This window comes from Octodon degus, unplaced genomic scaffold (genome assembly GCF_000260255.1).
Source record: "Octodon degus isolate 3935 unplaced genomic scaffold, OctDeg1.0 scaffold00089, whole genome shotgun sequence".
Lineage (NCBI taxonomy): Eukaryota > Metazoa > Chordata > Mammalia > Rodentia > Octodontidae > Octodon > Octodon degus.
The window spans coordinates 8062234-8083232 of NW_004524665.1; the positions used below are offsets into that span (position 1 = coordinate 8062234).

Here is a 20999-nt window from a genome sequence, read left to right on the forward strand (position 1 = left end):
CTGTCCTCATCTTGCTGATGCGGGAAGGGGGACCCGGCATTTCCCCCACACACACACCTCCCTGATGGCACTTGAGCATGGAAGCGCAGCTTTGCCTCGGGAGTTCCCTGCGGTCCATCTGGCCCTTGGTCATGGGCACAGCCCTGGCATGACGTGGTCAACATGGGCTCTCGCAGGGGCAGTGGGAAGGAGCCATCACCTCCCTGCCTCTGCCAGCCTGTCCCTCCCCACCCTCCTCCCAACAGACACAAGCTAAAAATACCCCAGTCCCACGTGGCTACCAGCCTCTGCTCTGGCCCGCAGTTCTGTCTCAGGTCCGGAGCCGTCCTCAAGGTGGGTCTGGGTTTCTGGGGAGGCAGGGAGCAGGGGTGCAGGATGGGGTGGGATGGGGTGTGGGGTCAGGTCTGTGACTCAAGAGCACAGCTCTCAGCAGAGGCCTCCCCAGGCCTGGCTGCTCTGGAGCAGGGCGGGTCTCGGGTCCCCATACTGCCCCACTGAAGGGGGCTGGGAGGCCAGACCCCTGTGAAGCAGCTAGGACGCAGGTTGTGCCCACAGGTGGGCTGGTCTCTCGGTTCCCTACCCACCCACCCTGCTGTATTCCTCAAAGGCCTGGGGAGCAAGGCTCAGGGAGCCCCTGCCCCAGCTGGCAGCCCATGTAGCAGGTGTCCGCTGGAGTCCAGGTCCCAGGAGGGGGCTGGGCCTCCTGTTGCCGCCACCCTCTCAGCTGGCCGCGGGCAGTGCAGCCGTGATGCCTGGAATGCAAGGCGGGGTGTGGTGGCCAGGGACAGGGCCCCGTGGCCAAAGGTCCCACCTGTTCAACCAGGCCAGTGCTACCCCAAGGGGGCAGAATACCAGGTGTATCCTGAGCCGTCAGGTCCTGCATGAGCTTCGACTGGCCTCTAGAAGGCTTAAGTGGGCTCTTGTCCCTCCAGGGCCTGTGGAAAGGGGACTGGACACAGAGGGCCGAGGAGGCTTGGGCTGAGGTTTGGGGCCTCACGTGCCCTGTGGTAGCGTCCCCTGGCAGACGACGCTTCCCTCCTGTGCAGTCTTTGGCCCTTGGGTGACTTTGAGGAGCACAGTGCAGATTCTCTGGGACTGTTTTCTTCAGGCAAAGCGCAGAAGCAGGTAAGCGCACATGCGTTTGTGCGAATAAGCAAATTTGCTGGTGGAAACCCCGCTGCAGTTCCTGGGGAAATGCCTGGGCCGTAGCAGCAGCCCTCCTAAGGGCCGGACCTCCTCCCAGCTCCTCACTTCCGGTCGGGAACCCGCCCCCTGTCCCAAGCTGGGAGATGACAGTATTCACTGGCCAGGGCTAACCCAGGGTGTACTGGGGGGATGTGGCAGGACACTAAGGGAGCCATGGGGGAATGGGGCACTTTCACCTTCAGCCTCTCTGCAAAGGACACTAGACAGAGGGGCATGGCTTGCCCACAGCTACCTGCAAGGTCACAGCAGTGGGCAGTGCCATCAGTGGGGCAGGAAGATACAAATATCTCCCCCAGCCTGCGCAGAAGCTGCTGGGGCTCAGGGTGGAGGGGTCGCCATCCTCTGGGGTCTGACTGTGCACCCTGAAGGTGGACAGGGGTCCCAGGTTGGGGCTGCTCACCCTCCTGCCACTGGTTTTCTCTGTACAATGGGAATGCATTCAGCCTGCTGTGCAGGGTTTGGCCTGGTGCCTTGGGGGTGGTGGTCACCAGGCAGATGAAACTGTGGCTGACCTCACTGTCCTCTCCAGGAGCTCAGGAGGCAACCGGCCCCTCTTTGGGGACAGAGGCCCACCCAGCACTCCAGCCAGCAGCAGCGGCATCATGGTGCGGAACGTGGATGACCTGGACTTCCAGCTGCCCTCACATGCCCAGGACATGCTGGACGGCCTGCAGCAGCTGCGCTGTCAGCCCAAGCTGGCCGATGTCACGCTGCTGGTGGGCGACCAGGAGCTGCCCTGCCACCGCGGCCTCCTGGCACTGAGCAGCCCCTACTTCCATGCCATGTTTGTGGGCAACTTTGCCGAGAGCTTCTCAGCACGTGTGGAGCTGCGGGACGTGGAGCCAGCCGTGGTGGGGCAGCTGGTGGATTTTGTGTACACAGGCCGGCTGACCATCACACAGGCCAATGTGGAGGTGCTCACGCGCACCGCCTCACGCCTGCACTTCCCTGCCGTGCAGAAGGTCTGTGGCCGCTACCTCCAGCAGCAGCTGGATGCCACCAACTGCCTGGGTATCTGTGAATTTGGGGAGCAGCAGGGCCTGCTCGGGGTGGCTGCCAAGGCCTGGGCCTTCCTGCGGGAGAACTTCGAGGCCGTGACACAGGAGGACGAGTTCCTGCAGCTGCCCCGGGAACGGCTGGCCGCCTGCCTGGCCAGCGACCTGCAGCAAGCACAGCCAGAACAGAGCCGGCTTGAGGCCCTGCTGCGCTGGGTGCGCCACGACCCCCAACCCCGGGCTGTCCACCTGCCTGGGCTGCTCAGCCTGGTATGCTTAGGTGCTGTGCCCAGGCCCTGTGTGCAGGAGCTGCTGGCCACAGAGCCGCTGATCCAGGCGTCGCGGGCATGCCAGGAGGCCCTGTCCCAGGGCCACAGTGGGGTGAGTGAGGGGCCAGGGGTCCCACCCCTGAGAGGCAGGAGAGGCATCCCTGAGATACCCCTCGCACAGGGAAGAACAAGTGTGAGAATCCCCAGTCATCCCCAAGTGTGCTTAGGGCCCTGCCCTGGGTGGGCACCTGTGTTTGCATCACTGGTCACCCCTCCAGGATAGACTGAAACAGATGCAGGATGTCAGGCCTGTCAGCTTTCTGAGCCTGTGACAGAATGGAGGAGATAACAGCTTAAGGAAGGAGGCCAAGTATGGCTCCAGATGCGGCTCACAGAAAAGGAAGCCCTCTGAGGCAGGGGGTGGGTGGGGCTGCAGGCACTTGCAGCTTCTGAGGCTTCTAGGAGGCTCCTTCTGCCCATGAACAAGCCCACTGGAGGTAAGCTGGAGGTAGCTCCACCCAGGATGAGCAGAGCATGCGCCTGACCCTACCTGTCCCCTGGTTCCCACCTCTGAATGCTGCTGTGACGGGGACCCAGCACTGCCCCGTGAGCCAGGGGTGAGTCTTCACCTGGCCCTGACTCAGTGTGGGGATCTGTCAAGGAGCCCATAGCTCACCAGGCATGGAGCCATGAGGCTGGAGGGAGCAGCTGGCAGCAGCGGGGTGCAGGGATGTCCTGAGGGAGCTGACAGCAGCATGGGCCCTGGGGGGAGTTGGCATCAGAGCTGGGCCTCAGAGACAGACAGGAACAACCTCCAGAAATGTGGCATGGCTGGGGACACAGACCGGCATGACAGCTGCCACCTGTCCAGAGGGTGACTATCAAGTCAGCATGGGTGCCACTCTGGTTGGAGCTGGCAGGGGTGCTGGGTAGGGCAGGTCCCTGAGGGGCATAGGCTGACATGGCCAAGCCCAGGAGCCCAAGGAGGGTCAACAGCCAGCACCAGCTCAGGCCTGGCAGGTACAGAGCTGTGGCTTGGACTGGCAGTGTAGCACGTGGCCAGCCAGGCACTAATTGTGGTCACTGCAGGCCCTGGGAGCCTGGCCTCGAGCTGGGGCTGGACCATGCACAGGTGCTACAGGGTGGAGGACTGCACAGGCTGGAGCAGGGGCCACAGGTATTGGGCCACCCCGTGTGGTTTGCTGCTGGTCGGCCAGGCACAGGGATGCCCCAGTGGCCTGGGCCTCTCATGGGGAACTGGGAGTTGCCCCGAGGTGGGTGCTGGGAAGCCAGGAGGCACTGATGATAGCCAGAAGCAGGGGCTTCTGCCCCTGGGGGACGTAGGCCTGCTGGCCAAGCCACGTGGTGCAGCTGCCGTCCTCTTCAGCCTGCAGGGATGCATGCATGTGTGTCCACATGTGCACATACACACAGGCACACAGGTGTGCACGTGCCCCTGGACTGCAGGGTCACTGTGCCAACCTGCCTACTGTTCTCACCCCAGGTGCTGCCCAGCCCCCCGCAGAAGCTGAAGGAAGTGCTGGTAGTGGTGGGCGGCAGGGCTCTGGAGGAGGACGAGGAGGGCGATGAGGAGCCCGCGCCCCACCCCGGGAACTTTGCCTTCTATGACACCCAGGCCAGTGAGTGCCTGCCCTGCGCTGGCCCCAGCACCTGCAGGCCCGAGAGAGGTTGCACAGAGAACTGGGCACCTGCCAAGACCACATCCAGGGGTGCCCATGGGTTTTGTGGGCTGTAGATGAATCTGGGTGCCTTTGAGAGGCCCAGGGCTAAGTGCTGGTCCTTGGAGGCCCTGCTGCCCCTGCCCCTCGCCCGATGACAGAGGGCATGGAGTGATATGTAAGGGCCAGAGCCCAGGCTCTGCTCCCAAAGGCTTCCCTGCACCTCCCTGATTGGACTCCAGTTTCTGCCTCTGTGAAATGGACTCTGTGAGGGTGTCAGGTGGGAAAGGGGACCCTGGGGAGCTTCGGTGGCCCTTGTGGTCACCTCCTGAGAAAGCGCTCTTGCTGCCAGCTGCAGTCCTGGGCCAACACAGTCCCTACCAGCCCCACACAGGGTCCCCCTGGCTGACACAGAAGCAGGTTCAGGGCTGTCCCGGCTGGGCCGCGTGATGAGGAGGCCTGGTGTTGACGTCAGGAAGCAGCTGTGCCGGGTTAGTGGGAACCCCAGGGTGATACAGGATGTGAGTCAGGGACACTCAGTGCCTGGCCGCAGTGCTAACTCTACTGTGCGCCAGGCCCAGATTCCGATGTCCTGAGCCCTATCACAGGCACGCCCAGTCTCCCACAAACACCCAGAGCCCCCTCCCCCAGTACAGTCTCATGGGCTCTCCACAGAGTATTTCTCGGCTTTGGCCTCAGTTTCCCCCTGGTCATTCCATGGATGTAGGTTCACAGTCCCTCTGCCCCTCATAGCCCCCCATCTCATGTTCCTTCCCTTCCCTGGAGGGACACCCCCTTTCTGGACAAGGAGACCAAGGCTGAGCTGGGCAGGAGATTGATGCCAGGGTTAGGGTGTCCGGTACCCGTCTGTGGTGTGCAGCACAGGGGGCGCCCATTGCTGAGGCCCCTGGCCATTCCCACCAGACCTGGGATCCATGCAGGCCAGGGGAGCTCTGTCTCGTGCACCCCAGGTGCCACCCCATGTCCACTGGTGTTGGGCTCTGAGATGCTGTGGGGCCGAGTGATGAGGTGGTCAGAGCCAGTGTCAATGCCCCCTTAGGGTGTCCCCTCCCCTGCACCAGCTGAGCCCCTGCAGGCCATCCCCATGGCAAGGGGTCCCTGTCGGCACCCAGCCCCTGCACCGGCCCACCCTGACCCTCCACTTCTCTTCCCACCAGGGCGATGGATGGCGCTCCCCGACTTCCCAGACCACCACAAGTGGGGCTTCTCCCTGACAGCACTCAACAATGATGTCTATGTCACAGGTGGGCAGCCTGAGCCCAGCCTGAGCCCACAGCCAACACTCCTGCCTCAGCGGGGTCCCCGGGGGCTTGGCTGGAGCCTTTTCACCTCCCTTGGCCCATAAGAGCCAGGACACAACTCCAGAGCCCCATGCCTGCTTCCTGGGATCCTCAGGAAGAGTTGTGTGATGACTGGGTCACCCTGGCTTTGCCTGTAGCATGTAGGGTAGAAACCCCGGATCTGAGTCCCTTGTCTACAGGGACAGAGGTCTCACAGCTGGGCACCTCTGCAGCCCTAACCTGGTCCAAGGTCTGGCAGCTTGGGGCTCAGCACATTCAGGGTTACAGGCTGGTGCGGGGGTGGTCCAGAGACCCAAGGCCGGTGGCATCCTCGTGGACAAAGCCTCTCTCAGCAGGTGGCTCTAGGGGTACCAAGACAGACACCTGGTCAACCACCCAGGCCTGGTGCTTCCCTCTGAAGGAGGCAGCCTGGAAGACGGTGGCACCCATGCTGAAGGCCCGCACGAATCACGCCAGTGCGGCACTCAATGGAGAGATCTACGCCATTGGTGGTGAGGTCCACACTGTCCTAGCCCATGGTTGCTTAGAGCCTCCTGGGCCTGCACTCCCCCACTTGTCCCCAGGCCAGGGACACTAGTGCCTGTGGCTGGCCAGGCCGTGGCACCTGGTGAGGCCATAGTGCCCAGGCCCGGCTCCCAACAGGCAGTCCTGGCCCCCTGCCCAGTGTTCTTGGTAGCTGGCCCTGGGCTCTTGTGACGCATGTGGAGCACAGCAGACAGAGCATGAGTCAGGTGGTGCCTGGCTGCCAGCAGGGGTGACCGCAGGCTTGGACCTTAGCTGGGGCCCCTGGTGAGCCATGGGGTGAAGGAGGAGCCCCTGCTGACAGCCTTGGCCCAGACACTAGAGGGCGCTCCAGCTAGGCACCCCAGGGCTCCAAAGATCCTAAAAGCCACACCTGCGAGGCAGCGGCACACCAGTAATTCCAGCACTCGGGAGGCTGAGGCAAGAGGATCTTTGTGCATTCGAGACCAGCTTGGGCTACAAAGTGAGCTCAAGGCCAGCCTTGACTACATAGTGAGAACCTTTCTCAAAAAGACAAAAAAAGAAAAAAAATGATCCCTGCCTGTCCTCACTTGTCCTGGCCGCTACCTTTTTTCTCCATGGCAGGCCTCTGACCAGACTGCAGAGCGTGCACACTGTTCGAGAGCCCTGGGTGCCCAGGGACCCCAGATCTGCAGAGGTGGAGGCAAGGCTTCCTGGCCATGAGGGTCCTGCATGATCACGGGGCGGGGGGGGGGGGTCACAGCGGGGGTCCATCGGGAACTGAGGGAGCTGTCCACAGCTCCCCGCCCCATTCCACTTTCTGAACATCCAGGCCTCCAGGAACCTCTGCTTCCCTGCCTGTGAAGTGGTCACACTCATTGCCCCCCAGGTCGTGCCCAGCCTCTTGCCTTTCCGATTCTGGGTACCAAGCCTGGATTTGCACAGCCCTCCCCTCCTCCCAGCCGCTGCAGCCCTGTCCCTCACTTCCCCTGCAGGCACCACACTGGATGTAGTAGAGGTGGAGAGCTACGACCCCTACACAGACAGCTGGACGCCTGTGCGGCCGGCGCTCAAGTATGTCAGCAACTTCTCGGCAGCTGGCTGCCAGGGCCGGCTCTACCTGGTGGGCTCCAGTGCGTGCAAGTACAATGCCCTCGCACTGCAGTGCTACAACCCCGTCACAGGTGGGCTCGAGCAGCCAAGGTGGGGCCTGGGTTGCATCCCACCAGCTGGGATGGCAGGGGAAGATGGGGAGGGTCAGGGGCCGGGGTACTTGGGAGTCACCTTGCAGAGTCCCTGCGTGGCCCGCTGGAAGTGAGCTACCGTCTGCCCTGCGCCCGTGGTGCAGCCTTTAGGGGGCACCACCAAGCGCCTTGGTCTCGATCCCCCACTGGACAGTCTCCAGCTCAGTGGCCCCTGGCTCCAGGTTGGACCTGCTTCACCCTCTGGTTGGTGAAAGTGGGATCTATTGTACAGTGATGTCCAAGTCCACAAGGTGGATGGACCCCTGGGGAGAGTTGAGAAGGGCCAGGAAGGAGGCTGCAGCCCAGGACTCCAGGCCAGGACCCCAAGGCTGAGGCTCCTGGGGACCTCAAGCCCTGGCTCAAAGAGAGGCCTCTTCCGGTGGCCGGTGCACTGAGATGGGGAGAGGCGCCCCCTGGGCTCCATGATCAGGAGCCCCCAGGCCCTGGCACAGTGCTGTGTGCCCTGCAGATGCCTGGAGTGTCATTGCCTCACCCTTCCTGCCCAAGTACCTGTCCTCGCCACGCTGTGCTGCGCTCCGCGGGGCTCTCTACCTCATCGGTGATAACACCAAGAAGGTCTACGCCTACGACGTGGGAGCCAACCTGTGGCAGAAGGTGAGTGCCACCACCTGCGTCACTCTACAGGGGCAGCCCGGGCAGGGGCGAGGGTGCGCCCTTCAGGGCAGGCAAAGCCAGGCCCTGCAGCTCGCAGCTCTTCCCAGAGGCGGCCACCAGGAGTGTGTTTGGGGCCAGGCAAGCTGGGAGGAGACTCCTGAGCCCCACGGCAGGCCTCAGCCCCAGTGCTGGCCTCAGCTGTGGCACCCACCACAGCGCTCTGCAACCCTCATGCCACTGCTGTCCCTGAGCATGTCACTCTGCAGCCTGGACTTCACTGTGTAGCCCAGGATGGAATCAAACTTGTGCTGGTCTGGCTCAGCCTCTTGACAGCTGAAGTTACAGGTCTGCGCCACCACGCCCACCACACTCTGAGAGGCGGCGAGCTCCCAGCATCACCAGTGCCCTGCACAGGATTTGGGAGGGCAGTCCCCGCCCTGTGGCGCCCTGTGTTCCCTGAGGGGGCCCTGGCCCCTCTCCTCGGTTTTCAGGTGCAGTCCCAGCACAGCCTACATGAGAATGGTGCCCTGGTGGCCCTGGGTGATGCCCTGTACGTGACAGGAGGCCGCTGGCAGGGCATGGAGGGTGACTACCATGTGGAGATGGAGGCCTATGACACAGTGCGGGACGCCTGGACCCGCCACGGCGCCCTACCCCGGCTCTGGCTCTACCACGGGGCCTCTGCCATCTTTCTCGATGTCTCCAGGTGGACACAGCCCTTCAGCTCTGGCCTGGAGCCCTAGCCCACGAGCCCTCAAAAGCCCCAGCCCTGGTGGTCCCCAGGCAGGACCTTGTTGCCCCCCAGGGCCCAGCTAGGCATCAGCCTTCAGGGCACACAGCACAGCCTGGGGACACAGCCTTAGCGGCTGGATCCATTGCAACATGCTCCAAGCTGCCCAGTGTGTTGGGATGTCCAGGGTCTCAGGGAAGAAACCTGGGCCCAGAACGGCATGCACAGAACCCCTGGCTCCCACTCTGCATCCCTACAATGGGTTTGGGGGGCTGTGCAATAGCAGGTGGGGGCAGAAGGGGCCCAGGACTCGGGCAGGACCCCTGCCAACTTGCTTCCCCACCTATTGCGCTTGACCCCGGGTGGCCTCCTTCCGTCCTTCCTGCCCTGTGCCCACCACACATGGTCACAGCATCTCTGTGGGCCTTGGGGTGCCCACACTGCTCCCCGATCTGCTCATGCCCAGGCCAGGGCCCTGCTCGACCCCGTGTGTGACCTCCACTTGGAAGGCAGCCCAGGGGGGTACCAGGAAGGATCGGGTGTGGGACGGGAGGCTGGAGTCCTTGGGCAGTTGTCCAACCCCCTTCTCAGGGTGACCTTCATGGCCACAGGCCCTCTCTCAGAATGGATTCATCCCAGGGGACGAGCTGCCCTGGGATGGCAAAGAGTTCCTGGGAAGGGCTCATGGCTGCGCTGTGTCCCCTTGAGAGAGGCAGCAGGTTCTGGGTGCCCCCAGGGCTGACTCAGTCCCCTCAGGCTCTGGGTTTGTAGCAAGGACACAATGAAGGACTCACTGGCTTGAGGACACCTGGCTGCCACAGATGTGGGCAGAAACAACATAGGAGCTGCCACAGCCCCAGCTTGCAAGGTCTGGGTAGCACCTGTCCTTTCCAATGGGAGTCCCCTCAGGTCTGGCCCACAGGCTCTTGCCTGCCAAGTACCCTGGTTCTAGAGGACCTGGACAGAGTGGGGTCCAGTGCCAGCCCTCAAGGGGAAAGGCAGGGCCTGAGTACCTGGCCATGGGTTGGGCAGAAAGTGCCAGGGTTCCCTGTGGAAGCAGCCAGCCAGGAGACTGCTCCAAGAGAAGCCCCTGCAGCCAGGTGTAGTGGTGCGCACCTGCGCACCCTGTACTGCCGGCCATTCAGGAGGCCACCGCAGGAGGCCCAGGGCCAGGTGGGGAGGTCTTGTTTCAAAATAAAAGTAGAGATTCTGGGCTGGGGACATAGCTCTGTAGTCTAAGCACCTGCCTGGCAAGCGCAAGGACATGGGTCACATGCTGTGCTGGCCCTAGAACCCTGGGCACACCATGCCGGCCACCGAAACTAGGTAGTCCATGCCTGTAATCCCAGTGCTGGGGAGGCTGAGACAGGAGGATCACTACAAGTCTCAGCTGAGTAGTGAGACCCTGTACCAAATAAATAAATAAATAAATAAATAAATAAATATTAAAAGTGGAGATTCCAAGGTACCCACAGTCTCACTTTGATCAGAGATGGGCAATTGGAAGGTGTTGGAGGGTGAAACCTGCTCTCTGCTGTGAGGGGGAGACCCCCTGGAGAGCCATGTCTGTCCAGGAGAGGCACACTCCTCACACCTCCTGTTATGGTTTGTATCTAGTTGTCCCCTCAAAGCCTCATGGAAATCATGGGACTGCAGCCGCTTGAGGAGCAGCCTGTGGCTCAAGGGGTTGGGGCCAGAGGACCAGGGCGGGGTTTGAGAGTCAGGGCCAGCGAGGGGCCAACTGTTAAGCTGGCAGCATGCGCTCTACCTCCCCCCTAAGCCAGCGGACTCTCAGAGATGTGGGGAGGGTCATCCTGGGCACAGCAGTGCCCCAGCGTCTCCTCCAGACCCTGTAGAGCGGGGGCAGTGTCTTGAAAACTCCAGTAATTGTGAGCTAAATAAACCTTTCCTCCCTTCAACTTTGAGTGTTGGGTATTTGTTCCAGCAACAAGAGAAGAGTAACTGTTACTTACTGTTAGTTACTGGAGTTTTCATAGTTTAAAACAGCCTGGATTATGTAGCAAGGCCTTGGAGGGCACCACCGTGTCCAGGTTGACCTCCTCCACACCTCCAAGAGACCACAGCCCTGGCACATGCTGCCAGTTTAACTGTTCGTGCCTGTCTGGCCCTGGTCCTCTGGCCCCACCCCTTAAGGCACTCGCTACTCCTCAAGCCCCGACGCAACCACCCCATGATTTATATGAGGCTTTGGGGGGACAACTAGATAGAAAGCATAACACATCCTGTGAGGCACCTCAGCTTCACCAAGCTATGCCTTGCGCTGGGGGACAGCACATCACTAGGCCCAGCAGGGAGCTGTCAGCCTCCCACTGGAGAACACACATGGAGCTCTGGAAGGGTATCTGGTACCCAAGGGCGCTGTGCACATCCTGAAACTCCATGACCTTGGGCCACCCCCAATACCTGGCCTGGAGGCCCTGTTCCTGATCCCTGGGATAATCCTGGGAGTGGGGCATCAAGTGACCCGGGCGGGCTGGGCGGGACACTGTGGCCGTGGCCTGAGCACTGAAGACAGCACAGCAGGGTGACTTCAGGTTCCCAGTGCCAGGCAGAGCCTTTTTCCCATGATCTCATTTGCAAGGAGCAGTGGCGCACATCTCAGACTCCAGCTGTGGGGAGCCAGCACCAAAGGTCCAGGAGCCAGGCTCGGGTTTCAGCAGGGCATGTAGGGGTGCAGAGTGCCCATCCTGGACTCCCTGGTGTCATCCCCTTCTAAGCCCAGACCTCCTACAGGAGGACTTGGTTTCCGTGATCAATCTGATTGCTTGCTAAGCTCTACCTCCTCTGAAAGAAAACCTTTTTTGGAAAGGGGAACCCAGAAGCACAGGGCCCCACTGAAAGGCCCAACATGCTTGCTCTGTCACCTCCCCCACCCCACCAAACTGTCATCGCCATGGAGGGACAGCAGGACAGCATAGCAGGAGGTTGCACCAGCACCAGAACCAATTGGATTTGGGTCCAGGTGGAGCTGGTGACGTCACAGGACTGCTCAGTGTCTGGGACAATAGCTGTTTCCCTGGGTAACAGCCTGGGTCCTGGGCCCTGGCCTCTGGCTGGCTGCTGTGGAGGGGGTGATGTCACTTGGGCATTTCAAGGTCACACTTCCCAGTCTCCCTACATTCCTGGTGTTCTCAAATGTGGCAGAGCCAAACCTCACCTGCCTGGATACAGGTCAAGTCAAGGGGAGTCCAGGTCGAATCACAGCCAGGCCCATAGGGAATCCTGCACCAGGCAGACCTGCCCTTTGAGAAAAACATGCCCCTTCAAAGGTATCCTGAACTCGTGCCACACAGCCCACGTAGGAAGACCCCAGTGGCACGAAGTGCTGGCCACATTGGTGTCTAGTGAGCTGGCCTCCGCCAGCCATGCTGCCCGGGCTGTGTGCCCCTGGCCAATTGGCCACCTCTATGGGCTGTGCTGCATCGCAAGGAAGCCCGGGGCAGCCCCCACCCTCTCTCCCTGGCAGAGGGGGCGGTCACAGGCCCTTATCTTGACGAGTCTGCCCATGGCTTCCCTTGGAGCAAGCTCAGGCCCCGCAGAGTCCACGCTGGGTCGTGTTTCTCAGGTGCGGATCAACAATGTCTACAGGAATTAACTAACCTCATTACTTTTTAAAATTGCCCAACAGAGAGCTGGGGAGACAGCTCAGTGGCACAAGCGCCTGCCTGGCAAGCACAAAGTCCCCAGCTCAATCCCTGGTACTAAATAATAAAATAAAATAAAATTACACATCAGCTTTTAAGACAGAACTCCTCTGCAATCCTTGCTTGCCAGGCGAAGGCAGCTCCAAGGGCCAAGGCTCTGGGCCCCAGGCCAAGGGGCAACTTCTCAGGATGAGTTTTCTTCTTAAAAAAGAGAAAATTTTGGCTGTACTAGGGATCAAACTTGGGACCTTGCCCTTGCCAGGCAGGTGCTTACGCTGCTGAACTAACTCCCCAGCCCAGGGTAAGTTTTCTTTGGGCCTCCCTAGGCCCACCACACCTTCACAGCCTCTCAGAAAAGAGCTGGATCCCAGCAAACAATAACTCCAAATACTGCTTTCTCTAAAGTGAGGAGTTCAAGACAAATGGACAAGGAAAATGAAGTATTTGCATAGATGGAGCACTGTGCCATAAAGAAGGTTGAACTTGAGTCATCAGTAAGGAAATAGGCCTGCCATGGTGGCATATACCTGTGATGCCAGCACTCAGGAGGCTGAGGCAGGAGAATCGCCTCGCGTTTCAGGCCAGCCTGGGCTACACAGTGAGTTCAAGCCCAATCGGAACTGCACAGTGAGAGTTAAAAGGAGGAAAGAAGAAAAAAAGGATGCAGCATAACATGAAATACATCAGATACTCAAGCTTCAGTACCATATGGCTTTTTTTTTTTTTGCTCCGAATGCCTTCAGGGAAGGTTTGGCTGGCTTGAGTTGTGGGGATCCAATCACAGCAACCTGAGCCTGACTGCTTTGTAGAAGCAGCCACTTAAAGAACTGAGCTAAGGGGTAGGCCCCCCACATGGTTTCTTTTGATATGAGAAACCCAAAGCACAAGTACGGGGCACAAAAGAAAAGATGTCAGGAAACAGAGACAGAGCTCTGCCACGAGCAGGAGATAGGGGTGGGGCAGAAGGGACGTGAAGAGCAGAGCTGCGCACCCGCGACCCCCAGTCTCCGGGGCGAACGGGATCCTTACCTGTGGCAAACATGGGCCGATCCAACTGCAAAGAGCTCTGGAGCGCGCGCGGCCTGGCCCGGTGCCTTGGCACAGCATGTGGGCACCTCACGAGAGTTGGGAAAGGTGGCCTGACCAGATTCCCAGGGCACCATCCCTGAGGCTGGGGCACCCCTACCGGTCCCGGGGCTCCCACCCACGCTGGGTCCACACCGACCCAGACAGGGGCGCCCTGCCCCAGAGGGAGCACTGTGCTGGCCTCTGCCCTCCGGCTGGGATGACAGCGCCCTGGCGGGGAGGCCAGGGGCGCAGGGGTCTGCAGGGCGGGATGCACCTGCGCCGACCTGGCAGGACATATCTGTCTTCCACACACTGTGCACATGGCCCGGGTCAGTCCTGTAGGTCCCGGTGACCTCTGCCCCGCGCTCCGCCTGCCTGCCAGCCTTGCAGGGCGTCGCAGGGCGCCAGGGTCCCCGCCGAGCACATGCGGGGCAGCGAGGGGTGGGGGCGGGTCGGCGCACTGGACAGGAGGGGGTGCTAGGACTGGTACCCCGCATCCTGCAGCGCGCCTGGGAGCCGGGAGGGGGCGCGGCCGTGAGGGTGCGGGATTTGAGCCGATAAAAGGCGCCGGGTCCTCGGTCGCGCTCATCCGCCGTCCGCATGGCCCCGGCTCGCAGCCCTGCCGGAGCAGGCCTGCTGTCCGTCTGCACGGGGCTCCTGCTCGTGTGCGCTGGGCTCGGTGCCCCGGAGCCTGCAGGGAGCCACACGCGCCCGCGGTCCCCACCCGGGGCCCTGCTGCCCGCCGAGAGTAGCGCGCACCCCGCCATGCGCCCGCCGGTAAGTCGGGTGGGGACCTGACCTGGGCGTGGGAATGGTTCTTGGCTCAAACCAAAAATCAGCCGCACCAGCGAAGGAAGCTGGCAACGTGGAAAGCGACTTGGGAAGGCGCAAGTGTGCCAAGCACGCGCGCTGCGGGCCCTCCTGGAGGATCACAGGAGTTCGTGGCCCAGGACCCCTCCTCCCCACGTTTTGGCTTTTTTGCCTGGTGACTCCTGGCCAGGAAGCAGCGGTCTAAAGCCGGGCCCCACGCCTTCCTGCCCAGGGCCTGGGACCTGGGCTGTGGTTGGGAGAATTTGGTAGCACCTCCCAGATGTCCCATCGGCCTGGAAGTCAGGGAGGGCGAGGTCTCTGGTCTCTGAAGGTGTCTGTGGTCCCACACAGGGCTCTGGCCCCAGCACCGGGCTCAGGAACCTGGCCAGGAAGGTGCCCATTAAAGGGAGAGATGCGCAGGACTCCCAGTCCCCCTCCAGGCCCTCAAGGCTGGGTACTTCTGGGTGGTGAGCCAGAGCTCCAAGAGGCCCCCCCGCCAGGCAGGGGCAAGGGCTGGGGCCACTAGGCAGGCTGTGGCCCTGGGCCTTCCTTGGGATCCCTCAGGCTCCAGGGCTCCTTTCTGGGTGTGACCAGTGGCTCCCCACCACACTGCAATAGGCCCCGCCCTGGGGCCCAAGATCAACAAGGCTCCATGTGTCCCCCCCAAGCCAGGTGGGGTCCAAGTCAACAGGGCCACTGGTCCCGCTGGGTCAGCTCAGTGCCCTGCCATGGCCTGTGTGAAGATCTCTGTGCCATGTGGAGCCACCGGAGAGTCCTGGAATGCACCCAGTGGCCTTGAAGGATGAAGGGCAGCATAGAGTATCAGGGGCCTGGACACTGTCCACCCTGTGCTCCCTCCAACACAGGTTTTCCCCCATGGGTGACAAGGTCTGTATGTGATTTTTGGCAGGGACTACCCACAAAGCTGCAGGCTGAGACTTGAGGGCTCAGGCTGTCTTGGGCAAAAGCTCCCAGGAAGCTGTTAGATCCTGAGCACTGCCCTCAGGCACCAGATCTGCACACTCGACCTCATCTAAGTCTGCTTGAGCCCTTTCCTTCCCTGCTGGCATCCCTGCTGGCCGGGCCTGCTGCTCAGTGGGCCCAGGGCCTCTGCCAGGAACTGCGGCTCCTCCCTGAACTTGCCCTGAATCAGGACCTGTCAGGCACCCATGCACAGGTTGGCAGTCCCCAGAGCTGCCGTCCCTGCCTGGGCCAGGACTCAGGGTGCAAGGAAGATGACCAGCGCCACATCTTACCTGGCCCCTGCCACTGTGCCCTAGACTGCGACTGCCTCCTTGGGACTTGCATGGGCAGGGACAGACCGGCTGCTGGCAGCTGGGATCCTGGATGATCACAGCCACCTCTTCCTGGCTGCTCTTGGGTGCTGGTACCTGAGGACCCCTGAGGACGTCCAGGGTGGGCTGTGTTCCAGGTACCTGGCACAGAGCGCACACACAGTGTAGATCCCCGGGACTCCTGGATGCTGTTCACAAGACAGAGTGGTAAGGGCGTAAACGGCAAGAGGAATGGAGGCAAGGCCCGGAGGCTGAAGGTGAGCACTGCCCACAGTCACCCCACCAGCACTCCAATGCTTCCAGCTGCCTGCCTGGGGCTATGCACCAGGGGCCAGGCCAGTCCCCAGACTCCCATTCTCTCCCGTTGCCTGGGTTCTGCTGTCATTCGGCCTGGGCCTGGCCTGCCAGGGACCTGGCACCTTACCCTGATGGCTAGCTCCTGCTTTGAGCCCTGGAGTGGGCCCTGTCCCTGTGGCCTGGACCTCTGATCAGGGATGCTCTGTCTGTGAAGAGCTGCCTCACCACACTGGCCTCTGATGCAGTGGCAGAAGGTGGGCTCAGCTGGGCTGTCTGTCTCCACAGCCCTGCCCACCTCCCTGCTCCCTGAGCCACCCTGCCCTGCCGCAGGCCTCTCTGTGCAGGGGACTCACCCCTTCCTGGGTTGGGTCTTGACCTGGCCCATGTGGGTGCCTTAGGGTGCTGGGCTCTAGGCAGGAGGCTTGCTGACTTGGCTAACTGGAAATGCAGGTCCTGGAAAGGGGCCTGGAGTCCCTGTCCCTGGGACCAGGGCCACCCCAGCCTGCCCAGCCCACCTGACTCAGGGGATGCTCCTGACAGGAGAGTAAGGCCATGCATTGGGGACAGTACTCCCCTAGTCCTCAGAGGTAATGGGGATGCCCGAGGCTCACAGCCCCTGCTCCCATCCTCAGCACCAGGGTTTCCTTCCAGCTCAGCCTGCAGGGGCCTCCTGGGCCCCCTGGCCCCCAGGACCCACCGGGCCCCCTGATCCTGCCAGAGGCACTGCTAAAGGAGTTCCTGCTGCTGCTGAAAGGTAGAGGTAACATGGGGCATGCCTAGGACCCTGGGGACAGACTGCAGCCACAAGCTGCTGGGTCTGGAGGGTCGCCCAGGTTGGGAGAGGGCTCATGGCTACTCCGTGTCCGCAGCACGTGGGCCAGCCCTGAGGTTCCTGCCCAGCTGTCTGCACTGTGGGCTGATGCTGAGCTCAGCCCATGTTATTTACAGGAATCGGGTGTATGATGAAGAACTGCCATCTTTCCCCTCTCACTCCATGGAGCTTATGCATTTTTAAGTGCCACTTTCAGCTGGCTGTCATGGCACGTGCCTGTGGCCAGCACTCAGGAGGCTGAGGCAGGAGAATTGCTGCTTGTATTAGGCTAGCCTGGGCTGCACAGTGAGACCTTGTCTCAAAACCCCAAAACACTTCTAGTGCCTTTTAGAAGGTCCTAGCTATTCCTCCAGTGTAGCTGTACAAGTTACACCCAGCTTCTATGTATGGAGCCTGGAGGGCTGGGGTGTGGGGTGGGGCCTGGGCACGGCTGAAGGGCACCTGGCAGCTGCAGGGCAGGGTGCTGACCCTGTGATTATTGGGTCCTGGGAACCCACTGCACACTCCATGCCAGGAGCTGTGCGGCAGCGCGAGCGCATGGAAAGCAAGCTGTGCATGCGGGGCCCCGTTGAGTCCACGGCTACCCAGGACAATGAGGATGTGGAGCTGGTGCTGTTGGCCCCAGCCCTGCGTGTGGAGGTTGCCTTCCTCTGCCGCCTGCGCAAGGACACAGTGGTGGAGCGGCGCACACTGCATGAGCTTGGCATCTATTATCTGGTCAGTGGTGCTAGCTGGCTGGCTGGGGATGGAGGGTGGGGGACCACGTGGGGCCGGTTGACCGACTGTGCACCCCGCAGCCAGATGCCCAGGGCGCCTTCCACCGCGGCCCAGGCCTAAACCTGACCAGCGGCCAATACACAGCACCCATGGCCGGATTCTACGCACTCGCTGCCACGCTGCACGTGGGTGAGGCTCGGAGCGTGGGAGGTGTACCCATCTCCTCCCTGCCAGACCCTGCATGACCACTGCCCTCTGCCTGCCTGCCCACAGTGCTGCCTGAGCTGCCCAGGCGGGCTTCACCACGCGCCCGGGACCGCCTGCGCCTACTCATCTGCATCCAGTCCCGCTGCCAAGGCAACGTGTGAGTGCCCAGCACCCTCCGGCCTTGTGGCTTCCTCCTACCCGCCTGCTGTGTCCCAGCACCCAGGAGGCCTGGCCTGGTCTGCCCTGCCCACCACTTTCCTGTTGTACTGATGTCCTCTCCCGAGAGCCACCCCTGGCCTCCCTCCCTTCCCTGGGGACTCTGCCCTGGAACCCACTGCACAGTACCGTCCCTGGCATGGGGCCCAGGCACACGATACACTGACACGTGGCTAGAGGACATGTGGACAGATGGGAAACTGAGGCTCTGGCTTTGACAGCCCTGTGTGCATTGGCCACTTTGTGTCACTTGCGGCCACAGTGCCACCTCTGCCCCAGGCACCAGCAACATCTGCTTTCCCACTGGAGCCAGGGCTTTGCTGCTCCTTGCTTGACTGCGTTCTGAGGCCCCCATGCATACATCACCTGCCCGAGGGGGCAGGCTGGCCCTGGCGCTGAGCTGGGGACCCCAAGGTCACCACGGGTGAAGGTGTCCTGTCTGTCTTGGCTGCAGCTCCCTGGAGGCTGCTGTGGGCCTGGACAGCGGCAGTGAGTTCTTCACTACCTCCGTCAATGGTGTGCTGTACCTGCAGGTGCGTGGGGCCAGCTGGGCCGGGCGCAGGGAAAGGGGGCTGGTGGGTCTGCGGAGGAGCTGTGGGGCCCACCTGAGGGCCATCGCAGGTCTGGCCAGAGCCAGGCTTCAGGTCCCCAACTCCTCAGGAAGCCGAGCCTGGCGGTCCCCAGTGTCCAGACCTCCTGTGTGCCTGATGCTCCAGGGGTGCTCCTAGCTGCCCTGGTCCTCTCCGAGGCCGTGGGGGTGGGCACAGCTTTTTGATGCTGGGTGAAGCCCAAGATGTTTTTTCGTTTTTTGCCTTTTTGAGACAGGGTTTCACTATGCAGTTCAGACTGGGCTTGAACTCACTTTATAGCCCAGGCAGGCCTTGAACTCAGTGATCCTCCTGCCCCTGCCTCAGCCGCCCGAGTGTGGGATTCCAGGAGTGCACCACCACAGCGGGTCCCCACGTTATTTCTTACACTAAACATTGAGCAGGCATCTCCTCAGCACCGTGGGGACTTGGCCCGTGGTGGAAGCTGATGCAAAGGTGGGATTTCCTATGAGAGAGAAGCTAGTCACATCTCTGCCGACCCCAGCAGGGATCCCCTCTTCCCAGCCCTGGTGGGATGCCTGGCTCCTGAACCAATCGTGTGCTGGATGCTGAGGTCTGACCTGGCAGGCCTGAGCTCCTGTGGGCACAGCAGCTCAGCAGGTGGCCTCCTGGGCCCAGCCTACGAGTCCTCAGGCTCTTTTGGGGACCCAGGCTTGAGCGCTGCTCCCCCACCCCAGGCTCTGCCGTCCGCCAGTGCAGAGCAGTGGCGGCTGACAAGTGCTGTGCTCCTGCAGGTGGGCCAGTACACCTCTGTCTTCCTAGACAACGCCAGCAGCTCCACCCTCACTGTGCGCAGCGGCTCCTACTTCAGTGCCGTTCTCCTGGGTGTGTGAACGGCCGCCCATCTTCTCCTGAGCAAGTCTGCAGAGGTGTGGGCCTGACAGTGGCCACACACAGGTGAAGCACAAGCCAGTGTCCCCGACAGCAGCTTCCTGATGTCGACTTGCAAAGGGGAAGGCTGGCATCATTCTGGGAAGGGCCAGCACCCACAGCACCTGCCACACCCTGCTACAGCCTGGTGGAGCAGGGTCAGAGCCGAGGGGCCCTCAGCAGCTCTGCCTGTCCCAGCTGGCCCCACTCACCCCTTGCACAGTAGCCTGCAGGGCCCTGGTTGGCCTGCTGGACCCAAGGCTCACCGAGAACACTTGGCACAGCAGCTCAGGGACTGCAGGGATGCGGGACAGGACCTCCAGGAGACTGAGGGCCAGTACCTGTGAGCACAGTGACAGCCTTCCTTGAGGTTGCTGCTCACCAACATCTTTCCTGTGCCAAGGTTCTGCTCACCACTAGGCCTTGGAGAGACACAGCATACCCTGAGCATGCACCCCAGCCAGGCGCTGACTGCCACATGGGTGGTGAGGGCCAGTGGCCCAGGGATGGTTACCGCTACCCTGGCATGTACTGTGGGCTGTCTGGTGGGAAAGTGATAGCTGGGCCCCTGAGGAGACCTAAGACTGGCCCCAAGCAGGCAGTAACTGTGCTGAGAACCAGGAGTGGCCTCCTGGCTGGCATGTGCAGACCTGGGGAAATGGGACAGCAGTCAGTCACAGCACCAGCCAGGTGGCCTCAGAACAAGGTGACCACGGCCAGGTCCAAGGATCCCGGCTCCCAGGCCCGTACTCCAGAGCCAAGCATGCCATACCAGGCAGCCCAACGATGCCACAGACCAAATGTACCACCCGCAGCAGGCCTATTCTCAGTAGGACTGGAACCCGCCCTACCAGGAAGTGCCAGTGGCCCATCCCAGCTCCACCCTGTGCCGATAAAGTGGCACAGGCACTCCCTTCTCCGGCTTACTTGGTACCCAGTGGGCAGATGTGTTATCTTTTACCCCAAGAGGTCACATGGGCACCTATCTCATTCTCCCCACATGTGCGTGGAATGCAGCAGCCTGCCAGGGTCTTGTAGAACACGACCTGGATGTGTGTCACGCAATGACATGAAGCTGCAACCCAAGGGCAGAGCTGACTCAGAACCACTGTTCACCTGGGCTGGCCTTGGAGGTGGCAGGGAGGGCCTCCTGGGGAGGCCACAGCTGTGCCTCTCTAGAAGGGGACTGTGGACGTGGGGTGCAGGAGGACGCCTGGTTTGCTATAAGGAAACATTTTCCAAATACATCTATTCCCAACTCCCAATGCCGAGGTCCTCTGCTTCGTCATGCCATGCACTGTCTCTGGTCCCAGTCCACAGCAAACCGATGGCCAGCTTCTCACCCGCTGGAGGAGGGACAGCACTGAAGCTAGCAGACCCAGGGCACAGAGCATCCTGAGTGCTGGGTGATAAGGTGGAGAGCTGAGCCTGGCCCAGGGCACATAGCAGGCAGCTCTGGAAAGGCACTGACAGAATCCAGGATCTGCTTTAGGAGAAAACCGAGCAACATGTTCCACCTGCAAACAAGTGCTAGGAATCAGCTGCTCACGCATGCTCGTCACCTGAATCCCCGACACAGGCCCCGGCTCATGCTGCCTATGATTTCAGGATAGTCCTGTATGGCAGCAAGCAGCTAGTGCCGCAGTGCACGATGTACCCCAGGGCGTCAGGCCTGTCCTCTGACTTTGAGAGCAGGGAGCTGGAGCACCCGGGCAACTTGAGGGTTCCAAAAGTTGGTGCTGGTCCTAGCCTGTCCCTGCTGGGCACCACTGCCCCAGGGCTCACCTTGAGGGTAAAAACCCAGCAAGGGCCCTAGCTCCTGCAACTGCAGCCAGCCAGCACGAGCTGCTCACAGGGTCCTGACAAGGACG

The 20999-nt window shown here is 61.5% G+C and overlaps 2 protein-coding genes across 5 annotated transcripts; both read left to right on the top strand.

Moving 5' to 3' along the window:
• Window positions 1-262: 262 nt before the first annotated feature.
• Klhl30 (kelch like family member 30) lies at window positions 263-9782 on the top strand. 4 transcript variants are annotated; one of them, XM_023722051.1, is made up of 9 exons: window positions 263-333; window positions 1025-1125; window positions 1736-2582; window positions 3975-4110; window positions 5328-5414; window positions 5804-5962; window positions 6950-7138; window positions 7668-7813; window positions 8305-9782. In XM_023722051.1, the coding sequence occupies exons 3-9, from the start codon at window positions 1809-1811 to the stop codon at window positions 8554-8556; spliced, it is 1743 nt and encodes a 580-aa protein (XP_023577819.1). In that variant the 5' UTR covers window positions 263-333; window positions 1025-1125; window positions 1736-1808; the 3' UTR covers window positions 8557-9782. The 4 variants fall into 4 exon arrangements, with proteins under 4 accessions (XP_023577819.1, XP_004637483.1, XP_023577821.1 ...); XM_004637426.2 differs by having other exon boundaries at window positions 264-333; window positions 5807-5962; XM_023722053.1 differs by having other exon boundaries at window positions 271-333; window positions 933-1125.
• Window positions 9783-13876: 4094 nt separating this feature from the next.
• On the top strand, window positions 13877-20292 carry Erfe (erythroferrone). The gene is made up of 8 exons (XM_004637427.2): window positions 13877-14053; window positions 15519-15638; window positions 16330-16432; window positions 17025-17227; window positions 17308-17416; window positions 17501-17591; window positions 18105-18183; window positions 18993-20292. Exons 1-8 carry the CDS (start codon window positions 13877-13879, stop codon window positions 19089-19091), a joined length of 981 nt encoding a protein of 326 aa, XP_004637484.1. The 3' UTR covers window positions 19092-20292.
• Window positions 20293-20999: the final 707 nt, after the last annotated feature.

Bases quoted from the DNA above. Each gene is read 5' to 3' on its own strand.
- Klhl30 (XM_023722052.1), top strand. From the start codon at position 1,336: ATGTGGCAGGACACTAAGGGAGCCATGGGGGAATGGGGCACTTTCACC. The intron at 4,111-5,327 runs GTGAGTGCCTGC...TCTTCCCACCAG, and splicing joins CTTCTATGACACCCAGGCCA to GGCGATGGATGGCGCTCCCC. The intron at 7,814-8,304 runs GTGAGTGCCACC...CTCGGTTTTCAG, and splicing joins GAGCCAACCTGTGGCAGAAG to GTGCAGTCCCAGCACAGCCT.
- Erfe (XM_004637427.2), top strand. From the start codon at position 13,877: ATGGCCCCGGCTCGCAGCCCTGCCGGAGCAGGCCTGCTGTCCGTCTGC. The intron at 17,228-17,307 runs GTCAGTGGTGCT...TGCACCCCGCAG, and splicing joins AGCTTGGCATCTATTATCTG to CCAGATGCCCAGGGCGCCTT. The intron at 17,417-17,500 runs GTGAGGCTCGGA...GCCTGCCCACAG, and splicing joins CGCTGCCACGCTGCACGTGG to TGCTGCCTGAGCTGCCCAGG.